Source organism: Mandrillus leucophaeus, unplaced genomic scaffold, assembly GCF_000951045.1.
Source record: "Mandrillus leucophaeus isolate KB7577 unplaced genomic scaffold, Mleu.le_1.0 Scaffold295, whole genome shotgun sequence".
Lineage (NCBI taxonomy): Eukaryota > Metazoa > Chordata > Mammalia > Primates > Cercopithecidae > Mandrillus > Mandrillus leucophaeus.
Window position 1 is genome coordinate 1,312,921 of NW_012103087.1, and position 11,761 is coordinate 1,324,681.

The 11,761-nt window shown below is 39.3% G+C and overlaps 1 protein-coding gene across 1 annotated transcript in view; it reads left to right on the forward strand.

Moving 5' to 3' along the window:
* The window catches only part of MCCC1 (methylcrotonoyl-CoA carboxylase 1 (alpha)), a 90,519-nt gene that overhangs the window by 48,790 nt on the left and 29,968 nt on the right, over positions 1 to 11,761 (forward strand). The window contains exons 10-11 of the mRNA XM_011986168.1: positions 6,199 to 6,326; positions 9,980 to 10,163. Of these exons, the coding sequence (XP_011841558.1) occupies positions 6,199 to 6,326; positions 9,980 to 10,163 (312 nt within the window). The remainder of the gene's footprint in view (positions 1 to 6,198; positions 6,327 to 9,979; positions 10,164 to 11,761) is intronic.

An 11,761-nucleotide genomic window follows, 5' to 3' on the forward strand; every position in this document is an offset into this window, starting at 1 on the left:
AGAGTGGTAATGTTTGTTAAAGTCAGTGACCCTACAGTGACACATCATTATCACCCAAGTCCGTAGTTGACATTAGGGCTCACTCTTGGTGGTGTACATTCTGTGAGTTTTGACAAATGTGTAATGAAATGTATCCACCATTGTACTATGGTATAGAATAGTTTCAGTGCCCTAAATATCCTCTGTGCTCTGTCTATTCATCCCTCCATTCCCCCTAAACCCCGGCAGCCATTCATGTTTTTACTGCCTCCCTAGTTTTGCCTTTTCAAGTATGTCATATAGCTGGAATCCTACAGTATTTAGCCTTTTCAGATTGGTTTCTTTATAATATGCATTTAAGTTTCCTCCATGTCTTTTCACAGCTTGATAGTTCATTTCTTTTTTATGCTGAATAATATTTTGTTGTCTCGATGTCCCAGAGTTTATTATCCATTCAGCTACTGAAGGACGTGTTGGTTGCTTCCAAGTTTTGGCAATTATGAATAAAGCTGCTATAAACGCCCTGGAAACAAACAGGCTTTTGTATGGACATAATTTTTTAGTTTATTTGGGTGAATACTAAGGAGCGTGCTACTGGGTCATATGGTGAGAGAATGTTTAGTTTTGGAAGAAACTGACAAACTCTCTTCTAGAGTGACTGTACTATTTTGCATTCCTACCAGCTACAAAAGAGGTTTCCTGTTGCTCCAAATCCTCAACAGCTTTTGGTGATGTCAGTGTTTTGGATTCGGGTCATTTGGTATCTCATTGTTTTAATTTGCATTTCGCTAATGACATACAATATTGAACATATTTTCATATGCATACTTGCCATCTGTATATCTTCTTTAATAAAGTGTCTGTTCAGGTCTTTCACCCATTTTTAATCAGTTAGTTTGTTTTCCTATTGTTGAGTTTTAAGAGTTCTTTGTATATTTTGAATAACAGTTATTTATCAGATGTACCTTTTCAAACCTGTTCGTCTGAGGCTTGTCTTCACTTCTCTTGACTTTCCCTTTCTTTTTTTTCTTTTTTTTTTGAGAGAGAGTCTCACTCTGTCTCCCAGGCTGGAGTGTAGTGGCGCGATCTCAGCTCACTGCAACCTCCATCTCCCAGGTTCAAGCTATTCTCCTATCCCAGCCCCCCAAGTAGCTGCGATTATGGGCATGCGCCATCACACACCCAGCTACATTTTTGCATTTTAGGTAGAGACGGAGTTTCACCACGTTAGCCAGGCTGATCTTGAACTCTTGACCTCAGGTGATTCGCCCACCTTGGCCTCCCAAAGTGCTGGGATTTACAGGCATGAGCCACCACACCCGGCTGACTTTCCTTTTCACAGAGCAGAAGTTTTAAGTTTTAATGAAGTCCAGCATATCAATTATTTGTAGATCATGCCTTTGGTGTTGTATATAAAAAGTCATCACCATGTTCAAGCTTGTCTAGGTTATATTATACTCGGCTGGCCTTGTGCTCTTTTGAAAGGTTATTAATTATTGATTCAATCTCTTTAATAAACATAGCTATTCAGATTATTTCTCTTTATAGAGACAGGGTCTCATTATATTGCCCAGGCTGGTCTTAGACTCTTGGCCTCAAGAGATCCTCCTGCCTTAGCCTCCCAAAGTGCTGGGATTACAGGCATGAGCCACCATGCCTGGCCTATCCTCATTGCAACCTCCACTTCCTGAACTTGAGCAGTCTTCCCACCTCAGCCTCCCAAGTAGCTGGAACTACAGGCATGTGCCACAACACTCAGCTAATTTTTAAACTTTTAGTAGAGACAGGGTCCCCCCATATTGCCAAGGCTGGTCTCAAACCCCTGAGCTCAAGCATTCCTCCCACCTTGGCCTCCCAAAGTGTTGGGATTACACACATGAGCCGCTGCACCTGGCCCTAGGATCTCTCTTTCTTGTATGAGTTTTGACAGATTGTGTCTTTGAAGGAATCGGTTCATTTCATCTAGGTTATCACATTTGTGGGCATAGAATTATTCATATTTCTTTATTATCATTTTAATGTCCATGGGATCTGTAGTGATAGCCCTCTTTTTGTTCCATTACTAGCAATTTGTGTTTTCTCTCTTCTTTTTTTTTTTTGGTTAACCTGGCTAAAGGTTATTGTGTTTTTGTTTTGTTTTGTTTTTGAAACAGAGTCTCACTCTGTCACCAGGCTGGAGTGCAGTGGCGAGATCTTGGCTCACTGCAACCTCCACCCACTGGGTTCAAGTGATTCTCCTGCCTCAGCCTCCTGAGTAGCTGGGACTACAGGCGCGCGCCACCACACCCAGCTCAGTTTTTGTATTTTTAGTAGAAACGGGGTTTCACCATCTTGGCCAGGATGGTCTTGATCTCTTGACCTCGTGATCTGCCCGCCGCAGCCAAGGTTATTGATTTTATTGATCTTTTCAAGGAACCAATTTGGGTTTTGGTGATTTTTTTCTATTGATTTTCCATTTTCAATTTCATTAATTTTTGCTTTAACTTTTATTATTTCTTCTGCTTACTTTGGATTTAATTTGCTGTTCTCATTAATTAAAATATAAGCTTAGATTATCGATTTTGGTATTTTCTTCTTTTCTAATATATACATTCAATGCTATAAATTTCCCACTATGCACTGCTTTTGATACATTCTTCAAATTTTGAAAGTTGTATTTTTATTTAATTCAAAATATTTTAAATTTTTTCTTGAGATTTCTTTATTGATTCAGGTGTCATTTAGAAGTGTGTTGTTTAATATCCAAATATCTTAGGATTTTCCGGATATCCTTCTGTTAGTGATTTCTTGTTTAATTCTGTTATGTTCTGAGAGCAGACACTGTATGATTTCTATTCTTTTAAATTTGTTAAGACGTGGTTTATGTTACAGAATGTGGTCTATCCTGGTGAATATTCCTTTCTAGTTTGAGAATGTGTTCTGCTGTTGTTGGATGAAATAGTCTATAGATGACAGTTGTATCCAGTTGATTGATGGTGCTGTTGAGTTCAACTATGTCCTTATTGATTTTCTGCCTGCTGGATCATCCATATTTATTTAATAACAGATAGGTGTTAAAGTCTCCAACTATAATAGTGAATTAACTATAATAGTAAATTAATCTATTTCTCCTTACAATTCTTTTTTGCCACATATATTTTATGCTGTGTTGTTAGGTACATGCATGTTAAAAATTGTTATGTCTACCCCTTTATCATTGTTTAATGGCCCTCATCCCTGATAACTTTTCCTGCTCTGAAATTTGCTCTAAAATTAGGATGGCTACTCCCACTCTCTTTGGTGTTAGCATATTCTATCTTTCTCTGTTTTTACTTTAAATCTACAAGTCTTTATATTTAAAGTGGATTTCTTGTAGATAACATATATTTGTCTGTTGCTTTTTTATCTGCTCGAACAACCTCTGTCCTTTAATTGGTATATTCAGACCTCAACATTTAAAGTGATTGTTAATATACTTTGATTAATATTTACCATATTTATTGTTTTCTGTTTATTCCCCTTTTTCCTATTTTTATCTTTCAGACCTTTTCTGCCTTTCATGGTTTTAATTGAGCATCTTATATGATCCAATTTCCTCTCCTGTTTTAGCATATCAAGTATGGTCATATGCTGCATAACACCATTTTGTTCAATATAACAGTGGTTCCATAAGATTGAAATGCAGCTGAAAAATTCCTATCTAGTGACATTGTGGCCACTGCAACATCATAGTACAATGCATTACTTTTTTTAGGTTTAGATATATTTAGATATACAAATACTTACCACTGTGTTACAGTTGCCTACAGTATGCAGTAACATGTTATTATTGTTTCAAATATTACTTCCGTTCCTTCCTTTCTTCTCCTTCTGGTATTCTCATTCTGTGTAGTTATACCTTTTGTAGTTGGCTTACAGTGCTAGATATTGTTCTATTTAAGGTTTTTTTCTCATTGTTTTTCAGAATTGGAAATTTCTGTTGTCATATCCTCAAGTTCAGAGGTTCTTTCCCCTGCCATACCCAATGTGCTAATGAGCCCCCCACAAAGCATGCTTCGTTTCTATTAGGGTTATGGTTTTGTTTTGTTTTTTTTTTCAATTCTAGCATTTCCTTTTTATTCTTTCTTAGAATTTTCACTTCTCTGCTTACATTGTCCATCTGTTCTTGCATGTTGTCTACTTTTTTCATTAAAGCCCTTAGCCTGTTAATCACAGTTTAGAATTTCTGTGTCTGATAATTCTAACATTCCTGCCATACCTGATGCTTCTTCAGTCTCTTCGAACTGTGTTTTTTGCCTTTTAGTATGCCTTGTAATTTTTTGTTGAAAGATGGACCTGGTGTACTGGGTAAAGAGAATTTTGCTAAACAGGCCTTTTGTAATGTGATAAGGCTGGAGGGGGCATGTTCTACTGTCCCATGATTGGATGTCAGTCTTGCTGAGCCTGTGCCCCTGGTGTGTGAACTTCACCAGCGCTTCCCGGTATGTTTTTGTTTTGTTCTCCTCCACCCCTTAGATTGGACAGGATGTCTGGCAAAGGCTGGGGTTGAGTATTTCTCCTCCCCCAGTGAGGTTAGGCTCTGATAAAATCCCAATCGTTTAGGCTCTGATAAAATAGTTTTTCTCAAGGGCAAACCTTGAATGTTTTGGTGTATTTCAAACTGGTTGCATTTCCCTTCTTCTGATGCTGGAAGCATGGGAGGATTTTTTTCTGATATTCACTGTGAAGGTCTGGCAGAGCTCCTAGAGGTAAAACTCACAGAAGTGTGGGGTCCTCCTGTAACTGGGTCGCCTTGGAGTTTTTAACTCTCAGAGTTGTCCACACTGAGCTGCCAGGAATTTGTCAATTACAGCTCAGGCTTATCCTCATGGCATCTCTGTATCTGCCTGTCAGTTGTCTGTCTCTCTGGTTCTGTGGACAAGCAGCTTGCCCTGTGACCTGATTTCTCTGACAAATTTAAAAATTGTTGATTTTCAGCTTGTTCAGCTTTTTACTTGATAGGACAGAGTGGCAACTTCTAAGCTCCTTGATGCCGGATCAGATGCCAAGAGTCTTCAAATTGATTTTAAGCTGGGCACAGTGGCTCACACCTGTAATCCCAGCACTTTGGGAGGCCAAGGCAGGCAGATCACTTGAGGTCAGGAGTTCGAGACCAGCCTGGCCAACATGGTGAAACCCCATCTCTACTAAAAATACAAAAAATTAGCCGGACATAGTGGCGTGCGCCTGTGTTCCCATCTACAGGGAGGGTGAGGTAGAAGAATTGCTTGAACCCAGGAGGCAGAGGTTGCAGTGAGCCGAGATCACGCCATTGCACCCCAGCCTGAGTGACAGAGTGAGATTCCGTCTTTAAAAAAAAAAAAAAGAATTGATTTTAAAATCCACTAATGGGTTGTGACCACACTTTTAAAAACAATTTTACATTGTATTCACTTTAAGCTAAGAGAAAAACACACAAACACAGAAACACAGAAGACTACAAACTATATGATTTCATTTATATAAAATTCTAGGAAAACTATAGTGACAGAAAGCAGATTGGTGGTTTCCTGGATCCCAGGGTTTAGTGAAGGGACTGATTCCAAATGGGAACAAGGGAACTTTTTTTATGATGGAAATGTTCTATAGTTTCATTGTGGTTCTATGATTGTATTCAATTGCTAAATCACACACCTACACTTAAAATAGTTACAGTTTGTTGTCTAAAATTGAACCTTAATAAAGTTAGGGGAAATTTTTTAGAGCTTAATAGAATGCCAATAGATATTAGCATAAGGTTTAGTTGCCAAACAATCTTTCAATGGGTTACCAGCCAAAGGACTTTAAAAGGAAATTCCTCGGAGCCCACAATCATGGAAAAAAAGTTTTCTTTTTCTCCATGGGGTTAGGGTGAGATGGGATGTCATGCTATGAGGCTCCCAGGATCTTGGTGCTCTGAGGCAGTAACATGTGGTCCACCCTTGTTCTCACTGTTACAGCAGCTGAAACGGATTCATAATTTGGGCTTACCATTTGCTCACAACCCCGAATATACCTTTTCGTTGCCAAATTTCATACAGCTCTCTATTTTTGACTAAGACTCATGCTGCTGCAAATGTGAGATGTTTTCTTCATGAAATGCAAAGTGTTACCATTGAATGAAGGCAGCAGTAAAACTTGATGTGATGCATCATGGGAGATTTTGGTTTGCTACTGATTGATTATACACTATTGAATATGCCATTGTTTTTTATCTTTTAGGGACTGTGGAGTTTATTATGGACTCGAAACATAATTTCTATTTCATGGAGATGAATACAAGGCTGCAAGTGGAACATCCTGTTACTGAGATGATCACAGGAACTGACTTGGTGGAGTGGCAGCTTAGAGTGCGAATATTTTTTCTATTAAAGATCAGCCTTGGCTGGGTGTGGTGGCTCACGCCTGTAGTCCCAACACTTTGGCAGGCCAAGGCAGGTGGATCACCTGAGGTCAGAAGTTCAATACCAGCCTGGCCAACATGGTGAAACCCTGTCTCTACTAAAAATACAAAAATTAGCTGAGCGTGGTGCCAGGTGCCTGTAGTCGCTGGTACTCAGGAGGCTGAGGCAGGAGAATCGCTTGAGCTGGGGAGGCAGAGGTTGCAGTGAGCCGAGATCACACTGCTGCATTCCAGCCTGGGTGACAGAGTGAGACTCCATCTTAATAAAAGAAAAGAAAATATAATCAGTCTTGATGGGAGGGAGGCGAGGGTTGAAAAACTACCTAAATGGTTCCATGTTCACTGTTTGAATGATGGGTGCACCAGGAGCTCAAACCCCAGCATTATGCAAAATACCCGTGTAGCAAACGTTCACGTGTTCCACCTGAATCTATAATTTACAAAATCCAAAAACAACAACAGCAACAACACAGTCTTGAGAATAGGTTACTACCTTCTGACCTCCTAAAGCAGGTGTCATTTTGGACAGGATTCAGTTCTTGGTGGTTGTGATGAGGACAGGAAGATGGGACATAAAAAGTGAAGCCACATTTGATGCTGTAGCTTTTTTTGGCACATTAAGGACTCAGATTCATTTCCCCTTAGGCATGAGCAGCCAGCAGGTGAGATTCTGTCACAGAGGCTTGCTCACAACCACATCACCTCAAGGGAAAAGCCTCATGGTCTACCTAAAGCCTCAGCATTCTGGGCCAGGCCATCATTCGATTTTAGAGGCAGGGCAGATGCTAGACAAGATGAAATGAGCTAAGGCAGAGTTGGGAATGAAGAACCAAGGAGATGGTCTAGAATGATCCAAGTAAAGTGCAGATTTATGGCTGTTGCTGGCCCATGAGTAAATGTTCATTCAGAGTAATTGTTTGGAAACTTACAAAGCATTTTGGCATTGCTATGACATGTCTACTGTATTTTTCAAACATGTAAGGTTATAACTGTTCTTTTACTGTGGATAGTTAGAGAAGGACTGGTATAAACCAGAATTCCACAAAACATACTTCTCAAATATTAATAATAGCTTAGTCTGTTTTTGTTCTCGTAAGAACAACAGATTTTACTTTAGCCTTCTTTTTCTTAACATGAAAAAAATTTGTTAAGTAATAGAGACATTCCTGATATCTGTAGGATTCTCGGTTCCTTATATATCCTGAATCTAAATTTTTTTTTATGGTGTGATGCTAAAGTCTTGATTATTTTGATAATTTTATCTTTTCAGAACTTCTGTAAATAATAATATAATACTCCTTTTGTTGGTTCCTTGGGGGTGATTGGTGGTTTTAATTGAGCCAAAAGGTTCTTCTGGGGCTGTATATCCTAGGGCGCTAATGAAAACCAGGCACAGCAAGCTAGTAAGTTTTAGTGAGTGTCAAGAAAAACTGTAGTGGCTTTGGAAACTTCTGGAAAGAGTGTTTATATTTCCAGAATTCAAGGAAAAGGAGGACAATTTTTCTGAAGCAGTAAATCAAGAGAGTTTAGACTTTGGAAATCATAAGAGAAAAAAAGATTTCTAAGGATTAAGGAAGGAGAAAGCTTTTGGGCATTAGGGAAACCAACAGACATTTATTTTTTGTAAGAGCTTGTCAAGGCTCTTCGGAAAGAGAAGCCAGCTTTTATCATCTGGGGAGGGACACTAGAACTCAGGGAAGCTGCTGGACCTGGTTAATATACAGTTGAAGGCATTTGGCATCTGGCCTTTAAACAGAGGTAAAACAAAGGGGCTCACAAGTCAAGAGTCCAAGCTTGAGGACCTGCCTGTGTAGTCAAGCCTTCCTAGAACAAGGGTTGAACAGTGACTGATGTGAGTGTCCTGGGTTCAGGCTACAGATACAGATAGTTAACAGTGTTCAGGGAAAGCTGGTGAAAATGTCAAGGTTAGGGGTTCCAGAGAGCCAATGTCAGCCTGAGAGAACTCAAATGGCACTATCTCCAAAGACCCAGCGACACTCAAGTGGATGCCAAGCTTGAAGGAAAATGGACAGGCAAAGACAAGTCAAGGTGAACATAAGAGACGGAGTTTTGCTCTTTTTGCCCAGGCTGGAGTGCAATGGCGTGATCTCAGCTCACCTCAACCTCCACCTCCCAGGTTCAAGCGATTCTCCTGCCTCAGCCTCCCGTGTAGCTGGGATTACAGGCGTGCACCACCATGCCCAGCTAATTTTTGTGTTTTTAGTAGAGACGGGATTTTACCATGTTGGCCAGGCTGGTCTTGAACTACTGACCTCAGGTGATCCACCTGCCTCGGCCTCCCAAATTGCTAGGATTACAGGCATGAGCCACTGCGCCTGGCCCAGAATTCTTTATTAAAATATTAAAGAATTTGTTCCAAGTCTATTGTGAACAGTGCTGCAATAAACATACGTGTGCATGCATCTTTTTAGTAGAATGATTTATAATCCTTTGGGTGTATACCCAGTAATGTGATTGCTGGGTCAAATGGAATTTTTGGTTCTAGATCCTAAGGATGGAATGATAATAGGTAACATAATGCTTACTGTATGCCAGACACTTTTCTCTGAAGCATGGAAGGCTTAAGAAACTTGTCTACATGACAAAGTAAGTATAGAGACAAAATTTGAACCTAGGCAATCTGGCTGCAGAACCTGAGGTATTTTCAAAATATACTGCCATAAAGGCATTTAACTTAGTTCCGTTTCCTTTCATTCTTAACTGCTGTGCATCCTGATCTTTCATATTTACAGATTCAGAAAAATGAAACTTTTGCCTCCGTTTTATACTTAACCGGTGTAGTTCAATGTCATGCTAAGTTACTTAGAGTCTTTTTTCCTGTATCTAGATTGCTTTTTTAGGTTGTCATTTTCTCATCTTGGAAAAAAGCTTGAGAGTAAATAGAGAAAAGTGCAGTGTGTCCTCCAATAGCCATTTCCAGTTTATACTAGTTAATTGAAGAGAGTGATTTGTTGTATTGGTACATAATAGCCAAAATAGTAATAATTATAGTAACAACAAACCGTAGTGATCACCCTGTTTGTAATCTGGTATCATGCAGTACACATCAACATAACAAAATTGAAAAACCATAATTTTCCCCTTTCTGTTTTGCTTTATCACCCACTTGCTGATGAAGATTACAGCATAGGATGACAACGCCAGCTACACTTTTTGCTTGGCTGTGAATCTAGTCGTAAACACTAATAACGTACTATTTTTTAAAAAAATTGATTTGGGAATTGAGTGCTAATGTTTTAAATGAAAACTGAGAGTATGTTGCCAGTAAGAAATTTTGGTTTTGATTATATTGAACAAACACTGATTTTTATATTTGTAAGTTAGCCATCACTTTGCCTGCTTTTGCCATTTAAAAACTCTGATGCCCAAATGATAGACTGTTGCCAAGCTGCATCTGTTTTTTAATTTATTTTTGTTTTGCCCAATACTCAAATGAGTAGACAAAATAATAGTTTTTATTTGGCTGCATTGCAAAACCTAGATGTACGTTTTACCTCGAAAAAAAGCAAGACCATTGATCTACTAAGTCTGGGAGCCGCTATATGGTAGATTTCATAAGAAACACTATTCTGTTACCAGATTGCAGCAGGAGAGAAGATTCCTTTGAGCCAGGAAGAAATAACTCTGCAGGGCCATGCCTTCGAAGCTAGAATATATGCAGAAGATCCTAGCAATAACTTCATGCCTGGGGCTGGCCCATTAGTGCACCTCTCTACCCCTCGAGCAGATCCTTCCACCAGGATTGAAACTGGAGTGCGGCAAGGTAAAGTCAAAGAAAATGAAAAGTCTCACTCAATTTTTAAGTTTTTAGTACATTATTATTTTTGGACAAATTCTGATCCCTGAGTCTTGCGGAACTGTCTAGCATATTTTAAAATAAAGAATTTAAGTGATTTCTCAGTAACCATTACTTTTTCCCTCTGGAATTGTTATTTTTAAAGAATAGTGAGTATTTTTAAACAGTGCACTCCTTTTCTTTGAAATTCAGCAGTACTTGGTCAAACCTAACCAGGAAATATTTTGTGCGTACTGTTTTTGACCTTGCCTCATTACAAAACTGATTTAAGATGACTGATATCTGCTATGCACAAGACAGACTGCCTTCAAGGTACATAAAGTATAAGTTGGAGAATTAATACATAAACTTAGTGTAAGCTAAACAATAAATAAAAAAATTACAGTAAAGAAACAGTGGAAGAGTTATCACAGTTCAGCATATGATTAATAAGAGTGGTCATAACTAGTGATTATTTAGGACTTCCTACTTACAGGCACTGCTCTAGGTGATTTTTCTACATGTGTTCCTTTCACCATGAGAACTACCCTGTGAGTAGGCATTATTATCATCCCTGTTTTCTAGATGAGGAAACTGGAACACAGAAGAGTTAAGTGACTTGTCCAAGGTCATCCTTGGAGCCAAGATTCAGACCCAGACAGTCTAGCTCCAGAGTCAGTGCTCTGAGCCTCTCCTGTCATCTTAATTTCAGTTGCTGGAATAAGTTATACAGTGATGGGATATAGCAATTTTCAGGGGTAAGAGGTCACGCTAGACTAATATAATCAGGACAGACTTTTTTGTTTGTTTTTTTGTTTGTTTTTGTTTTGTTTTTGAGATGGTCTCGCTCTGTGCCCAGGCTGGAGTACAGTGGTGTGATCCTGGCTCATTACAACCTTTATCTCCCTGAGTTAAGTGATTCTCAGGCCTCAGCCTCCCGAGAAGCTGGGATTACAGGTGTATACCACCATGCCTGGCTAATTTTTTTTTGTTTTTTATATTTTTAGTAGAGACAGATTTTCACTATGTTGGCTAGGCTGGTCTCAACTCCTAGCCTCAAGTGATCTGCCTGCCTCGGCCTCTCAAGGTGCTGGGATTACAGGGGTGAACCACTGTGCCTGGCCAGGACAAGTTTTTAAATAGATGTCTGGAATAGATTTAGATAGGTAGATTTAACAGCATAATGAAGAGTGAAGAAAAGAGAGAAAGGTATGTTCGAAGAATAGTAAGAAAATATGTGGCTGGAGACATGGGTTGAAGGCAAATCCTAGTGTCCTGAAAGCCAAAATGAGGATTTAGGTCTTCTTAAAAATAAATTGGTAGCATTTTGAGAGCTCTGGATAAGCCACAGCAAGATTTGGTAGTTAGTAGACTCTTTAACTTAGCAAAGCATCTTAACTCTGCTTGCCCCACTGGTTCCTTCTTTTTTTTTTTTTTTTTTTTTGAGACAGAGTTTCACTCTTGTCGACCAGGCTGGAGTGCAATGGCACAATTTTGGCTCACTGCAACCTCTGCTTCCCAGGTTCAAATTATTCTCCTTCCTCAGCTTCCTGAGTAGCTGGAATTATAGGCACCCACCACCACGC